General features: G+C 48.8%; 1 protein-coding gene across 1 annotated transcript; it reads left to right on the top strand.

Moving 5' to 3' along the window:
* The first annotated feature begins 1,264 nt into the window (after positions 1-1,264).
* Positions 1,265-16,569, top strand: LOC1280421 (somatostatin receptor type 3). Its single transcript, XM_061659934.1, has 2 exons — positions 1,265-5,690; positions 15,085-16,569. The coding sequence occupies exon 1, from the start codon at positions 3,616-3,618 to the stop codon at positions 5,596-5,598; it is 1,983 nt and encodes a 660-aa protein (XP_061515918.1). The 5' UTR covers positions 1,265-3,615; the 3' UTR covers positions 5,599-5,690; positions 15,085-16,569.
* Positions 16,570-20,166: the final 3,597 nt, after the last annotated feature.

Raw genomic sequence — 20,166 nt, 5'->3', positions numbered from 1 at the left:
TGGTGCGAGCGGCTACCAGTCGACTGGTAGATAATCAACCGTTTTGTTTCGGCATCATTGTTTCGCCCTTTATCGTGTGCAGTTACGTGTGGATGGAGTGGTCGTTCTGCACCGAAAGTGGTTCGTTTCCTAGAAAGCGAGCGAGTCGTTGGAGATGGGGGGGAAAAAGAGACTCCCCGAAACTGTCGCTTCAACATACTCGGACGACAAGCGATGCTTTTGGGACCGGATAGTTGTTGATACGCAGTGGCTTAGTGTTACATGTGTACAGCGTTTTTTTCCAGTGTAAAAGAAATATGGTCTTTGACGTCAGGGGGAAGCAATTTATCTAAAATTTACATCAGCACCCTGACATTTTGCAAGAAAATACACAACAAAATGCCTGAAGTTCCTCCAAATATCACCTGCAAGTAGGCAGAGTTCATCGTAACTATCTCACCATGTCCATCAAGATTCATATTTCCAAGATCATTACCAACTGTAATTATTCCAAGGCTCACCTCAAGCATGTTTAGAAATACAGCACAGTACAACAAGATACAATTTCGTTCGAAATTTTAAACAAAGCAAAGATTGGTCAAAACAGCAGACTAGAAATTCACCAGAAATTACTCGAAAACGGGCAACCTAAGTCCTCCTTCCGTTCGACTGCACATTTGCACCCGTGTTGGTAAACACCCTCCCAGGAGGAGGAGGACGAGTGGACATTCATTCAGGAAAAAACACCCACCGGCACTATTGATACGATTTTCTCGGTACGCTTGGGTGATGGAATCATTTTTGTCGATTTTTTTACAAAAAAAAAAAACGATACAAAACACACGCACACACGCAACAGTGGAGCAAATTGTGAGCAATCGCATTTCGCAACATCCCCACTAGAGCGAGATAAGCAGAATTGGAGCGCTTTCGAAGGAAACAGCTCCCATTCCTACACCCAAACGGTTGGTGAACTGGAACACTGGAAACTGGGAAAACCCTCAGCAACGCGTGTAGATTCCCGCGGGATGTTCGGTTTTATCCTACTCTCGTACCCGTTTTAAAGAACCATTTACGGTTGAATGCATCCAAGGCGTACCAAAGAAGCAGCGCTACAAGGTTCTGTTCCATTCCATTAGGGTAAAACTGTATTAGAATCCTTTTTCGAGTGAGCAGCGCTGACGTCGGTGCTAGTGCCGGTGCAGCTGCAGCGAGAACACGGTGCAAATGTGATTAAATTATGTGCATCTGGATGGAGTGAAGTGAACGAAACGGTTCTGTGTGGTTCATTAGCTCACAAGAGCTACTAGAACAGAGCAGAAAAGGCTTCTTGGAACCCCAGCACCCCATCATTACATTGGTACACCGTGCACTACAAACAAAGCCATTCAATTTCATATTCATTTCCCAAATCATCCCCAATCAGCTTAATGTTAAAATCATATCATAAGTCCTCCTCTCTTTCCTTTCGCATACATCACGTTCACCTTCTTCGGATACCGCGTGCCCGCGAATCGAAAGTGCATTCGTGCAGCGACGGGATGGCGGTCGCTTGTAATGTCGTCCTCGACCGTGAGAACGTGACTCGAGTGGCGCGCACTGCCGTTAAGGTCACGGCAAAACCCCCATCCGAACGAAACGACACCGGCAAGCACGAAAAGCACATTTGTCTGAACTGGTCTGACCCTTCGGTAGTTTGTTCTTTGTCCCATTCGCTGTGAGCGGCGGGAAGCGACGGCTGAGAGCTGGTGCGGTATAAACAAACGAGCTAGTACTACGCTTCCTGGTGAAGGATCGACGAATACCACCCGAAGCTGGGCCAGATAATGGGCGAAGGGGAAGCTCTGTCCTGAGCCTGCGCGCACGATCCACGACAGAGAAAAGTGGGGAAAAAGGATACGATTTGCCGATTTGTTGGCCGATGGCAATGGGCATGAATGAAAGTGAAAGCGTCTAGCAGCCGCCGAAAGGCTGGAGCCGGAGTGCACCCGGGTGACACCGAAACGGGAGGGAGTGCTGTCAGACGGGACGACAACAACCGTACGCTGCTTTTGTATGTGTGCGTGGTGGAAGCGTTCGTGTTGTCTCCGCAACACCGTGTCGGTGCTGTCGGGGTTGGATCTGCCAAATAATCTTGCCGCGTTCCGTTCAGTACGCGTTTGGACGCACCAGTGGACGGTCGGGCAAAACCAACTCCTCCGCCGCAGGACGCTCACAGCACGGCACAGGATTTTCGCGACGAGTGCCACACAAGGTGTTCGGTCGGTTTTGTGGTGGAACAAACGGGGTGAAAAGTGCACTCAATTTACGGCCACTGTTTAAAAAGACTCGCTGTGCAGGTGTGTTTTACGGCCTGCTCGACAAATAAACGTTTCCTCGCGTTAGCTCGCGTAGCAGGTGCAACACAGAGGGGGAGTTCAAAACCAAAACCCCCCCCACGTCGGTCGAAAGCGCATTTGAAAGAGATGAGTTATGAATTAAACACCGCCGAAGGTGTGTAAACACGCGGCAATGTAAATGCGTCCCGTTGCGTTGCCGGGCCTGTGGTGAGTGAGTCTGTCCATCGCAGCGGTCACAGCACGCCCGGTGTGTGTGTGTGTGTATGTGTGCAATGGTAATAAAAATCACTACACCGGGTGGTCGGCGGACTTGTGTTTGTTTGTGTTTTGTGGCGAGATTCATGCTGCTGAGTAGCTCCCAAGCAGATATCGAATGATTCAATATCTCACCCCAACATCTCGCTCCAGCTCGGGGCGGTAAGGTTGCGGAACAGGGGAAAAGGGAGGTCATATTGTATCGATACCACCCGCCGCCATCGATTGGACCGTTGGAAAGACATTTTAATGAGATTCGGAAGCATCTTGCTGTCTGTCTCCGTCTCCGTCGCCGTCAGCGTCGTGTTAGAGAGGTGTGCTAAAAATAATTCGCAAACATCACCCGTGCTTCCTCCAATCGGACATTTTAGCTTGACTTTGTTAAACAGGACGTAGAGGTACTCACCGGTTAAAATTGGTGTCGATGCGTAGTCGAAGCGACGACAAGTTAGCGAACAGCGCAACGAGCAGACAGTCAGCCAACTCCAACGGCAACACCGGCATTGGGGTGGAACAGGAAAAAACCCCAGGAAAGTGAACAGTTTTCTGAATAAATTTAACGCCCCAGAGTTGTGGGCCGGAGAGAAGTAAGACTCTTGTTGCGCGCACACGAACACGGCCCGTTTGCTGTACTGTCGTCCCAAGGGTGAAATCTGAAAATTGGAATGCGAATGCGAACTGCCTCCCATGCAGTGAAGATACCGAGATACAGTACAGTGTTATACGCGATAGTTAGTCAGAGATAAAGAAGAAAAAAAGTGGCCTGTGAAAGTGAAGTGTCCATCCGGTGTGAGCAAGTGAACACATCGTCTAATCGGAAGTGACTGTGTGCCCGACATTTGCGAAAGTAACGTAGCATTGGATGCGACGGAACGAGTGTAAAGCACTGCAACTGGAACACAGGTCTCTTTTGTAGCCAGCAAACAACTTTTACAGCGTAGCCGTGTGTGTGTGTGATTGGGCGGAGGGGAAAGCGGACATGCTTTCTGTTGTGGAATAAATTAGGAAATCTGTACTGAGTTAACTCCGACCTCCGCCAACTATGGACTGGAACGGTACGACGAGCGGTACGGTTGATCTGCTTGTGTCCGCCGGCACGGCTGCCCTATCGACGCTAGCGCCCGGCACGGAACTGCCAACGGAACTGCTCGCACTGTCCACCAACGGGACGGGAGCGGGAGTGAACGGAACTACCACCAGCAGCAGCACCACCAGCACCGGCATGACAGAGACCGCGAGCGACATAACGATAGCGTCCGCCGCCCACTACCACGGCGGCATACCGTTTCCGTCCGAGCTGCTCACCTTCCTGCGGCAGACCACCACAATCGCTTCGTCCTCGTCGTCCGCCGCCGCCTCCATGCCTCCGCTGGGTGTGACGAATTTTTCCACCTTTCTCAGCAACATTACGCTGCGCGCGTTGACGGCATCGGCGGCGGCCGCTGCGACCGGTGGCACCAGCGGTACGAGCGGCCCGAGCGGTACGAGCACGGCCGAGTTTACCGCCAACCTTTCGCGCCGATTTCCGCACCACCCGTTCTTCAGTACCTTCTTCAACGATTCCGCCCTGGACATTTGTCCCTCGATCCAGATGCCGGTCGGGAATGTGATTTCGATGATACTGTACGCGCTGGTCGCGATTGTGGGGTTGTTCGGTAACACGCTCGTCATTTACGTGGTGCTGCGCTTTTCCAAAATGCAAACCGTCACGAACATGTACATCCTGAATCTGGCCATCGCCGACCAGTGCTTTCTGATTGGCATTCCGTTCCTGATCACCACGATGCACCTGGGCGAGTGGACGTTCGGCAACGCGATGTGCAAGGCGTACATGGTGTCGACCTCCATCACGCAGTTCACCTCGTCCATCTTTCTGTTCATCATGTCCGCCGACCGGTACATTGCCGTATGCCATCCGATCTCGTCGCCCCGCTTCCGGACGCCGCTCGTGTCGAAGGTGGTGTCGGCGATCGCGTGGACGGCGTCCGCCCTCATCATGCTGCCGGTCATGCTGTACGCGAACACGATCGCGCGCGAAAAGGACAAGATGTCGTGCAACATCATGTGGCCGTCCGAGACGGGCGCGAACTCGGGCTCCACCTTCACGCTCTACTCGCTCATACTGGGCTTCGCGATCCCGCTCACGCTGATCCTGATGTTCTACTATCTGGTGATACGCAAGCTGCGCACCGTCGGACCGAAGTCCAAGTCGAAGGAGAAGAAGCGGTCGCACCGGAAAGTGACGAAGCTGGTGCTGACCGTCATCACCGTGTACGTGCTGTGCTGGCTGCCGTACTGGATCTCGCAGGTGGCGCTGATCAACTCGCCGCCCGACATCTGCAAATCGCGGCTGGAGATTACCGTGTTCGTGCTGGTGAGCTGGCTCGGCTACAGCAACAGCGCGATGAACCCGATCCTGTACGCGTTCCTGAGCGATAACTTTAAGAAAAGCTTCCTGAAGGCGTGCACGTGCGCGAAGGGGAAGGAAATCAACGCCCAGCTGCAGATCGAGAACAGCTTCTTCCCGCGGTTCGTGCGCAACCGGGGCTCCGAGCGGGGCAACTCCACCAAGGTGCTGCAGTCGAACAACCGGAATAATCGGGTGCCGGATGCCGGGGGCCACCAGCAGCAGCAGCAGCAGCAGCAACAGCAGCAACATGAACACCAGCAGCAACAGGCACACCAACAGACAAACGACACCCTTGCCAACAACAACAATGTGTGTAATGTGAACAACAACAGCTCCCAGGCCAGCACGGTTAATGGGAAGGGTGGCAACGGTGGCAGCGGCAGCTTGCAAAATGGCTCCTCCATCTCAATGCCGTACGGTGGTGGAGGGATGAGCTCGGATCAAAGCTCCATCGTGCGTGGCTGCGGCCCATCAACGAGCGTAACGACCATCCAGTCGTCCCAGTGCGGCGTTCCGCCAATATCGAGCCGCGTGGTAGAGGGAGGCAATGATAGGTCGGGTGGTGTCTCCGACCCCACTTACTGTCGGCCCCCGGTACTCCACACCGATCTGTAGAGCGTTGCACGGCGATTTACCCGGGAACTGGGAGTTGGAATTGGACAGCCAGCGGAGCGTGGACCAGCCGGACCCTTCCGGGAGATATAGCTGTAAGTAGCAGACGGGAGGGAAGGGGAGGGAGGGTGACAACAAAAACTAGATAAGCAAAACAATGATACGGCCATACGGCACCGTGCGTATGTATCGGCGTCCCAGTAGATCTACGGAATGATGATGACGATGAATTCCCATTGCTCCACAGGGTGCATCCGGCGCTTTGTGTGTATGGGATGATGTTCCGCATGCGTGTGTTTACCGTTCCAATTGCTTCTCGCTTTCCCCCACAACCCGGACAAACATTTCAGCACGGCAATTGGGGCTCCTGCTGTCCACTCTGCCGGTCACCAATTTTCATCCATCGCGACAACGACACCTTGACAGCTTGGCAGGTCGTCCCGCTGGGTCATTGTTTTCCTTGTGATTGCCGGTTGATTGAGTTTTTCCCAAACTCTAAGGTAGCGTGTGGACAGTACTAACCCTCCCTCTTTCTCTTCCAAAACCCCATTCCTACTAGGTGCCGTATTGTTTCTCGCCCTTGCGTGCTTGCGCAGGTTACGTCAAGCGTACGGAATCCGTGTGCGAAACTGATCACCTGGATGACGGTGTGAAACACGCACGCAAGCGTGCAGAAAATCCCTTCGCGCAAATTGTGCCGTGGAATGGAAAAAATCTCCCCTTCCCCCCAAATCACTGGCACTGATTGAAGACACACCATTTGGACGTGTCTCGCCGTACTTACTTCCTTCCCGGGCGATTGCTCTTTACGGTGCGCGGAGCGCGCTGGCGCAAGATTTTGCGGGCGCGAGTGTGCAACACGATGGCAAATTAATGGTTCGTTTAGTGAAAACGCGTGTGATAACGGTGTTTGCCCGGCCGGAGGGAGCGGGACTGAAGGGCCGGCTGGCGGTAGTCTCTTCTTCGATTACACACCATTTGCTTGAACATGGTCTCGCCGGTCTGAAACGACTGTGCTGTGTGGTGTGCTTTTTCTCCTCGAACGAGACGACAGTTGGACCAAATCTCGACGCGACATGTAAACCCGTGATTGCGGTCGGAATGATGCGTGTGCTTTTGCAGAAGAAACCACAAGGAGGGGGGGGGGGGGGGGGAAACGAACACATTTCGGAATCGGTTATCGGTGGGTGAATTTTCTCTCCGATTAACCCTGCCACTGTCCCGAGAACGGACACACACACACGGACACACAACTCCCCCATAATGACGCGGTGATTGTTTGGGGCGATGAAATATTTCACCCAGACGATCAGAATTTAGATAGTAGCTGCGGGCGGGCATTCCTGGACCGACGGGGGAATGGACCGGATGCCATAACGGGCAGACGATGTTTCAATCAATCCGCAAAGACAATCTTCCAACGGTCCAAGAAACGCAGCCACAGTCGGGAGAAAATTTGATGGACGTGCAGTTTTTCCTTTTCAGCGTTGTATTTTTCTCTTTCCTTTTGAGCACGATTGTTTACTGTTTGTGTCTACCCCCGCTCCATGTCTGGAAAGATCAATATTTAACGCGCATCGAAATCAATCGCATCGTGGCGGCGGTTGATTGCCTGCCTATTTCGGTGGGGCTTCGCGCTGATGGATGTTGTTTATTTATTTATGCCGATCCAATAAGCGGCAAAGTGCTGTTGGCCGCGCCCTGCCCTCCCCCCGAAGAGGTGCGTTGGTGAAACGTGGCGTGAAATATTTCGCTCCAGCTACTACTACTACTACTACTGGTACTACTACCACCAAACTGGCTGGACGCTTGGAGCTCGTTAAATTGGATTGGGACCAGCCGGCATACATCCGGATCGCGCACTACTCTTCCTCACGAAAATAGACATCTTGTGCTTGCGGGGTCACCATTTCGGTGACAACTTTCTAGACACACTTTCACAGGCGTTTCAGCGTCCGACGCTCGTGAACGCGTGCATCTCGCTCGCTCGCTGTACCATAACCCCAAAGTAATTATCCGTAAAAAGCGATGCTTTCAGAAATAATTATAAGCAGCCCAGCAGTTTCGGTCCGGGAAGGGATAATTTAATCTGGCTCTTCTGGCTCAGCTCGCCGGAGCCGAGGCAGCAAAGCCCGAAGCTTTAGCGACATTATTTATCATCCAATTAGGCGATTTCGAGATGTATCTTTGAGGCGGGGTAGCACGACGATGACTCTACAATTATCTGCCACCCCGGGATTCTTCGGATGCCGTATCGGTAGTCTCGCTAACGGCCAGCGGCCAGGGGTTGTGTTTTTGTTTTCTGTTCACTGGGTTGATTTTGAAACGTTCGGGAAAACTTTTTACAAAACCCAATGCCCAAAAATCCTTAATTAAGATATCGCTTCGGAGTGAAGCGATCCGATAGGAGCGAACGAGGTTTCTGGGAGCATCCTTACACAGAAGAAGGTAGAAGATTATGCGTGTGTGTGTGTGTGTGTGCGTGTGAGATTGTGTGGAAAGGAAAACGCGGGAGCATTTTGCAAAGTTTTCCATTTCTGGTCTCGACGGTATCCCCGTATCATAGAAGCTAGGTTAATATGGGTCTGCCATTTCGCAGAACGGTGCGCTATCGTTTGCCGAATCTTAATTGACGTGCATTAGCGCTGGTGAGGTCCCTTGGCGGTGGAACTCGTCCGTGGTCGACTAGGTACTTTGCCCTTCTCCCCATTTCGCATTCCTTGTGGCTTCACACGTGGCAATGCTCTCCCAAAGTCCCCAATGTACCACGCGCTCGTTGTGGCGGGTTTTATTGCATCCCCGTCAATTTCGGTCCGCCCGATCCGCGACGGCTTGATTGACTGTGTATCCAGTAGGATCTATCTTGCTCTCTCCATCTCTGTAATTCCCAAACCTTCTCCTCCACTGCGCACACGGTATCATCGCCAGCTCGTTTCACGCGAAACTCATCTCGAACAACACGTCGATCGAAGAAGCGGTGCGAACGAAGTGTGAAGTACTTCTTATATTTCACCACGCACCACGCTCCTTTCTGGCTGTCGGCAGTGATGTACCCTTACCCAACGGTTGTCAGGGGGAGGGTTATGTCATGCCGCAAATATTAGACAGCAAGTTTTCCATTTCAATTCACAGCCGACGCCACCGTCAACGACGGTGGCGTGTGGGCGCCCCTGGGTGGGCTGGTTTTACCTACACACGACGCCAGGGTTCGGGTGTCGATTTTCGGGGTCAAAGTGAAGGGTTTTTCGGTGGTTTGCTGATGCTTCAAGGACTCAAGGATCTTTTCGGTACAGTGCGTGCGCGCGTGTGTGTGTGTAAACAAGAGAAATGTTCATTGAAGCTGCAAACATTCGCCGCATCCGCCACGCCACGCCACTTGACGTTGATGGCGCCAGTGAAGTTGGGGTGTTGCGGTGAAGCATCAGTTCAGTGTATTACCAAGAAGGTGGGAAGATTATTGCACACACACAATGTTCGCTGTTTACTTTGGCAGAGTAGGTGCTTGCCATAACGTTCCTTGGAGCGGTGCTGAAGATTCCGAGCTCTTCCGGGAGAGCTGGCATAACTTAATACAATGCCTGGGATTAACGCCTGGTGCAAGAGGTTGCATCACACGTCCCATTAGCCGGTGTAATTTACTGCAGCTCGGTACATTCCGCACAGCAAATCAAATTAGTTTGTGGAAACACATTGCTTAAACATTGCTTCCCGAACGAGAGAGAGAGCGGGAATCATTAGGCATTTTGGCATTCTTGAGTTTACCAATGAGAGATTGAAGCACAAAGTCTTATCGAAAAATTTAAATTACATTTAATTGAAGCGCGTTTCATGGAATTGATTTGCCGCTTTAAATTTGCTTCCTTTCTTTCTAATCGATATATTCTCTCCCTCTCGGCGTCACATTTTGTGCTTCTATTGGAAAACAATTCCTGGAAACCGGTGGCGATGATTGCCTATTACACGTCGCTGCTCGCCTCTATTGATTGGCACTGCCGGCGGGTAAACATTTCTGCCCGCTCGTGATTGAAAACAAACGAAGTTCGATGAAACTATTTACCAATACACGGGTATTTGCTAAAGATCGATGGGACCGTTTCATCTCGCAACACTTCAAAGGCTGCAAAGAAGCTACAGCGAACAAGAATTCGAAGACAACGGCAATTGGGTAATGTTTTACATGTTATAGGCTTTATTTTTTTTTTTTTTTTGGGAATTTTGTACAATATGCTTCACCACAAACCACATCAAACTGGTTCTGATCTCCATCTACACTTCAGCAGCAACGGAGTCGGTCGTCACCGGGACCGGCTCGTTAGTTTCGACGCGCAAGTCAACGCTCTCACGTTCTGCCAGCGTGACGGTCACCTCCACCGTAGGCAGATCGTTCACTTTCTGCGTCACCTCCGTCACTTCCACCTTGGGTTGGGTTGGCCGTACCTGTTCCTCCGTTTCAAGCGTACGAGTGACGACATCCTCCTTCTCAACGGTGGAAGCTTCCACGTCCGAAACTTTCTTGACGGAGGTTTCCGGAGTTGTTTCAGCCCCCACGGCGACAGCTTTCACCGAATCTTCCTTAACAACGCCGCTGCCAAATTCCACGGATTCTACCACGCTCGTTTCAGGCTTTTCGTCAACTTTCGTCAACTCCGGAACCGGAGCAGCGTTCGTCGAAACGGATGACTTAGCAACGACGGTCGTTGTTTGATCGACGGGTTTCGTTGGCTGCTCCAGCTTTACCGTGCCGTTCACGCTGTTCTCTGGCACCGTCACCTCTTGGGCTGTGTTGGTATCTTCTTCCGTCACCTCGGCAGCATTGTTGCCTTCGACGGTCGTTTCCTTGGAGCTAGATTCGTTCGATTCGACCGATTCCGAGGAGCTTTCCGTGCCTTTCTTGGAGGCCGGAGCGGCAAAGGATGCAGTTCCCAAGAGCAGCAGCACCAGGCAGATGCACGAAAGTACAACAGGTTTCATGGTTGAAGGAGGATTGAAATTGAGGAGCTCGAAATTGTACGGTTGTTTGTTTGCTGAACGTTGAATCGATACTGAGTGGTTTGGGAAGAGATGGGTCGGATTTTATATACCGAAGATCTTTTCCCCGAAACCGCCCCGGGTCCCTGTCTCGCTGCTGTTTTTCTCCGTACCCGGTCGCAGCCCTTGTGGCATGGAACTACCTGTTTTTTAATGGCCCTTGTGCTGGCTAATCTTAATGTGGTTTTTTCCACTGCCCTGTGCTACCTCGCTCCGGTGCTCGTTCTCGGTAGAACGTGCTGGTTATTTTGCTGTTGTTTTGCTTTCGAACGGTTTATACCTTCCTTGTTATGTATTGTTTTTTGTTTTCGTTTGCTTCCTAGCTCAAAAAGGGTACATCGTCCTGTGTGCGACCTGCGAAGCCCATCTTCAACCCCGGCTGTGGACAGAGAGAGAGAGTGAAGGGAAACAACAATTAAATAGAAACTTGTTTACCCTCGTTTATTCTTTCTACCCATTAAGGCAGTTAAGGCAGTTTTAAAAGCGTGTTTTTTGTTGTTGTTGGCTGTTGTTTTGTTCTGCTTCGTGTTCTAGGAAAAGTACCGGGATGCTCCGTGACCTGCAGTGGGAAGATTATCTGCGGCAGTTAAGTGGTATTGGTCACATCGAAATTGCTGCCCGGAAATGTTTCTTTTGTTGCCGTGCAGGTTGAGAAATGCTTTTTTTTTGAAGACAAGCTTGCAATGAAGAATTATTGTTTTGTGTAGGCAGTTTGAGAGATTATTTGTACGTGCAGAGCAAGGGAAAGAAAGGATAAACTTAATGGACAACGAAGGAAGAGTTATTGCTAAATCATGAAACCCTACATTTATCTCCTGCAAATAGGCATCAATCTTTGCAGAGAAATGTCTTATCCTTCAAGCGGAACATTCTCTCTTTCAACTAATTTATTCCAGTGACAAAACTTTCGTGCCATGATCGATATGACACAATCGACAACGAACGCTCTCAGCTTCTAAGCCATATAGAGCAATTGCTCGGCGATAAAACTTCTCTAATCGACCCAACTACACACACACAAATAAACCGCAAACAACCTTGAAACCGCAGACCAAACTCTCCTCTTAATAGTGGCAGTAAAATTGAGGACACAAACATAGTGCCGAATGTGACGGTGAGGGAAGTGTGTACGCGTACGGACGTACGCATCTTTGGGTAAACCACAAAGTCAAAGCCTACGTCCCATCCCATTCCCGAGCTATGTTTGTGTCAGTTGCAAATTGTTCGTGGATGGTTTTTGGCTTTGATCCGGGGTCTACATGCCTACATGCCTGCTGATGCGACCCGGTTCGATGATGTAGGCGACGTCGGCAACGTTATCTGATTGCATTCCGAAGCGCTCGTGACGTTGATCCAATGGCGCTTGACATCGAATTGCACCGGAAACGGCAAAGCGGGCGCATTCCACATTTCCCCGTCCGCAGTTTGAGCCCAGGAACGTTGGTTCATCTGTGCACAGCCCACCGGGTTCATAATCTTTCGTCTTGATGTGGGCACACGAAGCTATCGCCTTCTCCTTTGATGTCATCGCTCGTGATGGGGGAAAGACAGAAGTTTTGCTCCAAGCGTCCGCAGTAAGTTAATTTGTGCAGAAGTCGCCCCAGAAGTCTTGGCGTTGGATACAGCGGGTGGACAAAACCGTGTGATGCATATATTCCAAGAATGATGAGCAAGAAGAACGTACAAAATATGGCCCCCGAAATGACATAACCGATCGCGCTGATTTGATTGTGGTTCGATAAGCTATTTCTGGTATCGTGATACCCGGGGTTACAAGCGTCTTCTGGCTTATTACATTGTAGATTATCGGCAAAAGTTTGCTACCTTCCCCCGTTTCATGTCCGCACGGTGATCTTCTGCCAGGTCACGTTGTAAAGCAAGCGGTCCCGGTATCGGCTTACAAGACGATGCCTGCCAGGAATGGCTTCGGAATTGCTTCCGAAATGAAGCTGATGTCCACACCACGGCGGTCAGTCGCTATAATCGGCAGAAAGCAAACCCCACATTATCACAATCACCTTCCCTGTGGCGACCATGCGGTAAATCACGTTCCACTAGCAAACGAAATCAGCGGAAGCGATCGAATGAAAAAGCACCCACACTTTAACGTCCTTTGGGCATGTCCACTTCCGCTATTTCTTGGCATTCCACTGGACTGGATGGAGGACTTTGCAGGAATCGATAAGCGAACAATTTGGGCCTACGGCAAGCCACCACCCGCCGGGCCATCACAGGTCACCGGGATTAAGCTGTCGAGTTGGCGTTGAACTGACTGTCTCTTATTAGTGAGCGCTCACCCCGTACAAGGCTTTGATTTAATCAACCTCTGTATATCGTTGGGTTGTTGCTCTGTGATGGAAAAGCGGTAAAACAAGCGAAAAGCCATGACCATGACAGAGATACCCTGAGGCAGGGAAGATTGTGTGTCTTTTTATACAACTATCTTATGCTCTTTCTTTCCCTTTCGTCGCTCCCAACGCAGCAAAAGGAGATGAAAAAGTTGCTCGAACGGATTTCTCCAAAAAGGGGTATCATTTATTAAATCGCCCTAACGTCAGCATGCATAATCGAGAGCGCAAAGCGCTCTGATCCCGTTGATCCTTTATTGATCCCTGTGTGTGTGTGTTAGTTTCGAAGCGAAATCGCACGTGAGCGAACGTGTGAAGGGAATATTAAATATCCTTCCATCTTGGTAACTTTCACGAACGCAAGAATAACACAACAATAAGCAGTAGGAGGCATGCTTTCGCCGCGTGCTTTAGTGAATGTAGCTGCAAGCGTGGTACGCCACGCGAAATTATCGCAACCGTTGTCTGGCAGGGAATGGCGGCGCAAGGATCTGTCCCAAGGATGCTCTCCAATGTCCTTACGCAACATCGACCGTACCGACACATCGGCGCGATATTGGTGCTTCGGGAAAGTTGGCTCGTTTGTGGTGGCGTTTGTCGCCGCATGCCAACGCACACGAGTTTCATGGCAACCGACAACAGGAAGTAATAACTTTGCTAACCAACTCAAACTTGTTTTAAACATTTATAATGAACTAACCACCCGCATGCCGAGCCATGCCCATTCGTGTCTAGTATCATCGTGCAAGCGGTGCTGTCATCTCACTTCACTGATCGGTAGTGTCTGTCGGTGACAGGTCCTGGAATTGTGAAAATAAGTGCATTATCTTCTAGCCAGCTTGCGATGAAAGTAAGCCAGGAGAGGGCAGCATGAGGTGAATGCTCGAAGCGGGTGGAAAGACACCGAGGAGGGTTAATGTTTGTGGTTTTGGTGATTAATTCTGCAGCGATATTTATTTCGAAACCACTTTAACGCAGTTTTGCCATGCTGATTGCATAACTTAAGGCGCTTTACCATGCAAATGGAATTGTTTGAATCATATACGAAGCGAACCTGACTCTATTCACCCTGTCAGAACGGTCAATTGCTCGGTCTGTCATCAGTTTGTTCTGCTTGCGGCAAAACTTCACTCGAATAACTTTTCCCCCATTTCCACCGATTCCCTCACCGGTGTCAGGTACAATGCATGAGCCAAATTGAATTCAGTTGCCGAAAATAATTCATTCCCTGCACGTTCGCGCACCGAACACATTCACTGCGAGCATCGCTACAAGTGCAAACGAGATTGTGGCAGGTCGGGCACGGGCCAACATAAATTAGCATCGAGTGCTTTTCCAGTGGAAAAGCGTGCAAAGGATAAATACTTGGAGCGAGTGGGTGCGGAGCTGTATCTTAAGTTGCACAAAGCGCTTTATTTTTAAAAACTATGATTATTCTAGCCTTAGAGAAGCTATGTTTGTGTAAATTTGTTCGAAAGGTCAAGGCAAGACTGAATGAGTTCCGCTTTGCCGCCTCATTAATGCAAAATGCGCGCCGGAAATGAATGATTAATTTATGCCATAAATTTGACCAGAACGGGGTGGATAGTGAAGTACAGACTGGTACGAAAATAGCGACACGTTCTGCAATGATGGAATCAATTACGAGGCTCACGTTTCATCTGTTTTGTATCGCTGTGGCAAGGTTTCAAAATATTGGTCTTCGCACAAGACGAAAAACGTGCCAAAAATGGTATGACATTTAACGTTGGAGCAGCGGACCGTTTTGTTCCTGGTAATTGGACTTATGAAACGCTCTGCTTTTCACCATCATCGCGTCGTTTCCTGTTTGCATCAATTATCGTTTGCATCAGACCGTGTCACATGCACGCACCGCACACTCGTGTGTGCTCCGGAACGGGAAATGTGGATAAATTAATTTTTAATGGACATATTGACACTAATTGGAGCCTTCTGTGCGTAACCCCTCGTGTGACGCGTATATTGACATCCGGTTCCCCATCGGCCCGATCTACTAAGCGGACGAGAATCATGCGACCTATCACGTGCTTAATTGACGACATTTATCTGATGTGATGTTTTTCTTTTACGTGCTGTTTTGTATCGTTTACAGATTTTTTCCCTCTCCTGCTTCGGCGAGTGCAGTACAGCCGAACGCGACGGATCAAGCCCCTTCATCGGGATGGAAATGGATCATAAGCAGCAGCAGGAGAATCAGGAGAGACGAACGGAAGTGATTTGTGTACATACGAACTGACAAAAAAGGGCTGATTGAACATGGGTGGAGCGAGTAAGTCATTAAGGACGAGGGGTTGCCGAGGGTCATGCCACGAGAAAACAAACACAAATATCAAACACTTATAGATAGCGTTAAGGCATCTTGAGCCCATTTGAAGCGCCAGTGAAGGGCAATGGTTTTATTTTAAGCTAATGCGTGTGAAGGCTTCAGGTAGGCTAAAAAACTAAAATCAAAACATAATCAAACAGCTACCAAAGAAAAACAAACCAACCGTGCGAGATAGCTCGCCAGAATCGAACTGCATCCAGCATGGCAAGCCCATCCAGAAACTAACGTTGAGTCCATAATTCCGTTCCAGAAAAAAAAAAAATTAAACAAGATTGAAACACAGTAGGACAGACAACGGTGCGTAAGCAAAGCGTTGCGACAAGGTGTTGCAAAAATGGTAGCTAACGAGATCTGATTAAACTTACTCTACTACACACGATTTAGAATTGCCTGTTCGATTTTAGTCGCTCCTATCACGTGGGATATTTGCGCCTATAATCATGCAAACTGCACAGCACCACTGCACGGTTAAGAGATCTCGTTCGCTAACGGTTTGCGGCCATCTTGTGGTGGAGCTTTCCGATTGGTTCCTATACAGACGGTTCAAAGAAGGAAGCTTAAAGCTGACGGCTTAAAGCCTGTGCCGCAAGCAGGAAAACCCGCTCCCGGTAAAAAGGGCCACACTAAATTGAGAGCCCTGTTTAGTGTAGCGCTTTCGGGTAGGGTGGGAAGGGTAGGGTGTTACAGGCCTGTTGGGCTGTAGCAGGAAAGAAAAGTGAGCCAGAGGCATGTTTTGGCAAGGTATACAACCATCCGTTCCGATGAAACTAACTCTTTCATCGTCAATTTAAAGTAATTATCTTTACGACGAACATAATTCTTATTCAATCTAGGGCGTAGGTTATACGGAAGCTATGGGGGGGGGAAAGGGGAAAGGGGTTATTTGTGTGGGAGCATACGCAAAGGTTTGAACCGAAAGTGGCCGTGGTTCGTAACGAAGGAATGATACGAGTAACAAAACAACATTAGACTACGAACGAAGTGATAATTGTATAGTTTTAAAACCAAAATTCGCCACAAACGCAACTATATTTCACTTTAACAAACCTTAAAACTTGTAGGAACTGGGCGCCATAGTGTCGGGGCGCCATTACGCTACTCTTGCAACCACTTTCAAATTGCGCACAACTTCTAGGAATCAGCCAGGGGCAAAACGCGACAAGCAGGTGAATTATTCTTCTAAAGTTGAGTACACCAATAAAAACGAAAAAGGGTGAATAATAAATCGAAAAACTGTTACTGATAAAACAATGGATAAAGCTTTTATTTCTTTTCTTTTTTGGATTATTCCCCGAACATGGTGTTTGGTAGGATGTTTCGTATTTTATATTTGCATGATTTATTGTAGCACTGTCACGCTGCGATTCGAATAGTTTTCCTATTGGATGAAAAGGGAAAGAAACGGAACGCTTCGATTGGCGTAAAACCATTGGCTCACAAATCACGTGTATGTGTGTGTGTGTGTGGGGTCGCGGAACATTCACTATGAAGCCTACCACACTACGTGGTGGAAACTGTTTCCGATCTGTGCCGAGAGAGTGCAAAAAAAAAAACGGAGATTTAAAGTTGGCGCACCAGCTGCACTATTCGCGGAATGTAAATCAGTTCGCGCTGTAGCGCAATGGACCATCTGCCGTGCGCGCGAGGCCGTAAAGCCTTTGCAGTTATTTAGCATAGCTGATTAGATAATAATTTGAACCGGTGGAATTTCACGTTTCCGGGTGAGCAAGCATTCCAATCATTGGATGCCCATGTTGGAAATTAGATTCGAGTACGAACCTAAACCTAACGTTAGCCCTAGCATGGTTCGAGGAAAAAACCCGCAATTTGAAATCGAGTTTCAATACAGTTGACTATGATTGACCACTTTACGGAAAGCGCTATCTCCCACTCTGTTGGGAAACCATACCATAGCATTTGATGAGAAATGGCTAAAAAGCAGACAAACAATAGGCACTGTGGGTAAAACTAGTTTTTGCTGACACATTTTCATGTTGGCTTAGCAGCGGAATTGATCCAAAAAAGGGCCCCTTCCCAAAGGACTCAAAAAACTGTCCGTATGTAGAGCACAACTTTTGACATTTGACAAAACTTCTAACGATTTCGCTTTTTTGCCGTTTTTTTTCCTCGCGACGAACCGTACAACCAAAACAGACATGAACGAACGAAAGTTTCATCTGTCACACCAGGCCGTTTGCTGGACGGTTTCAGCCATAGTTAGAGAGTTCTCCGTGCTGGTTTTGCTGAAAGTGTAAATAAACAAACAGTAACAATAAATCCTTACCAGGACAATATTCCCAACGGCATAATGAAAGCTCATCGAACGGGAACGCACACCCTCGTTGTCAATTGTCAACTGAGAACTGAAGGGACAGTGTCTGCAAACACACACACCAAAACTGGAAAAAAAGAAATCCACACGTGACTAGTGACGACGATCGCTTGGGGCAACGGGACAGCGAAATTTCAACCAGATTGATTGATGGATTGATCCAACGTGAAAGCCAATGAGCCGGGATCATGTCGTTAAGCTGAAAACTGGAACCAAGGGAACGCTGAGAGCAAACAAAAAAAAAACTACAGCAAATTCAAATCATGGTTCACACGGTGAGGGGATTTTCCTGGATACTGAATCGATGTACGGCTTTGTGTAGTATTGTATCCCGGGGTTTGTGAAATATTACCGATGGATTGATTGCTGGTTAGAATGAAGTTGTCCGTTGGTAACGTGCTTTGTTCAGTTCTCACTAGTGCTATGTTGTTGATGTAAAATATTCATCATTTTGTTTGAATTGCTATTTTTTGTTTCTTTTTGAAAAATATCTTAAGCTGAACGAAACATTTTTCCCAATGCAAAAGCTTCCCCTTGCTCCGGTCAGCACTAATACGAGCTGACGTATCAATCTGTAAGCCTGATTGCCTACTTTTAGGCGTGTCGAAACGCGAAAGTGACAGAACGTCCGATTTCGCATCGATTTTCACCATTTTGATCTTAATGCCTCCACATTCCTTCAAGGAAAACCGAATACCACACTGGGCAGCAAGGGGGTGAGGGAGGCCCTCCCCGAGATAACTAGGCCGACAATGACGGCGGCGTTAACGGCCGGCAATCGATGTGAATGCTGCCGCATACACGCAAAAACACCACTCTTACCGTCAACTACCGCCAACGACAACGGCGAAGCTCATCAGTAGAGGAACCTCAAAACAGGGAAATAAAAGAAAAAGAAAAAGTATCGACCAACTGCGGAACCTCGGCCGGCTCGTCATCAATCATGCTTTTGCAAATCGGCACCTTCCGATCGCCGTGTATCCTCCACGGACGACCACCCGGACTCTGTCTAAAAATAGGACCCCAAACCAGAGAGAGAGAGAGACACACACAGTGTTCAGCTACAAAAACGAGTATGTGTTGGGGGGGGGGGGGGGAGCTTTTCGCTTATGTTTCGCTTAGCGTCATCGAACATTTTCTTCCGGTTTGTTTATTTTCCACACCAGTCCGCAGCCTGGTGGGAGGTTGTTTTTCCAGTCTCCGCTTCGCTCGATTCGTACACTCGACACTGCGTTAGCTCCAAAAAAGACCCAAGCTGTGTCGTGGTGCGTCAAATGCGCCCATGAGCAGTCCTCGGTGGTCGTTCGACCGTGTGGTTCCGCTGGATTCCATCCAGAGCACTACCGCCACCCAACCAAACACCCACACACACGCGCGCCAGAGTTTTTGGTGAAGTCATCTGTCATCCGTGTGTTTCGGAGTGTGAAGTTTTATGTGTTGGGCCGTCGACTAGCGACTGTTGTGAAGGATGATGTGAAAAGCTCGGTCAAACAACAACCAAAAAAAAAAGGAGAAAAATCCCCTGAATGTAAGCCAATCGTCAGTTTGTCAGTCAGGGACAAAAAGTAAAAAAAAAACGGATAGCAGGAAAGTAAATTGGCCTGAGAGAGTGAGTTTGCCAAATTGGTCCAACTGCCCGGTGAGGTTTGTAGTTAACAGACAACAAAAACGCTCCTGGGAGATTGGCTACATTGGCCTACAACGTGTCACTTGTGTATGGGGGAAAAAAAGTATGAAGCCTTCAACGATTTCTACATGCCAGGCACGCAGCGAATCGAAACGATTGTTGAACACTATCTAATGGTTTTGTTATAGCACTTGACTTTTCCATCGATCAAGCGGAATCTCCACTCTAGGGAGAGAGTTTTTATACTGGTGGTATGGTAGCGAAAAGGTTGAATTTTTTTTATTTGTGGCTAGTGGCTAGAAATAGTTGCTAGATTATACCATGTCAGCGAAAAGCTTTAAAGCTGGATGTAACGAGAGTTTCCAATTAAATTAAACAAATAATAAGATTCTGATAAGACTCTGATCTGATCTGATTGTCAAAAAAAATATTGAAAACCTCCACTGTAAGATAATTTCGAATCTATTTTACTGAACTTTCATTTCATTCTCCACCCTTTCACACACATGAATGTCCAGCACTGTATTTGCCTTCAAGTGCTGATGCGCTCCAGAACCAAATAACACACGGAATCGCCTCGGGTCGTCGGTATTTGGGCCTCTGCCAGCAATTGGCCCGACCACAAACTTCACCGCATCGACTCATTCTATCATCCCACACACACACATCCGAAACTTTCTCTTCTTGATCCACGGCAACCGCAAAAAAGAAAAAAAAAACACCCGTTGGAATCCCAAACCTTTTTTCTGAAGCAGACAAGCGAGCTGTGTGCGTGTGTGGCCTCGAACGGTGCCAAACAAGAAGGACCGAAGAAATTCGAGACCTCCATTCGGCCGTGCGTGATGCGTTAAGAAATGAGTTATCATCGTTACATCATTAACGGGGTCAT

The sequence above is a fragment of the Anopheles gambiae genome, chromosome 3, assembly GCF_943734735.2.
Source record: "Anopheles gambiae chromosome 3, idAnoGambNW_F1_1, whole genome shotgun sequence".
Taxonomy (NCBI): Eukaryota; Metazoa; Arthropoda; class Insecta; order Diptera; family Culicidae; genus Anopheles; species Anopheles gambiae.
Note: the sequence above shows the minus strand (reverse complement) of the source record. Positions and strands in the feature narration are given on the sequence as shown.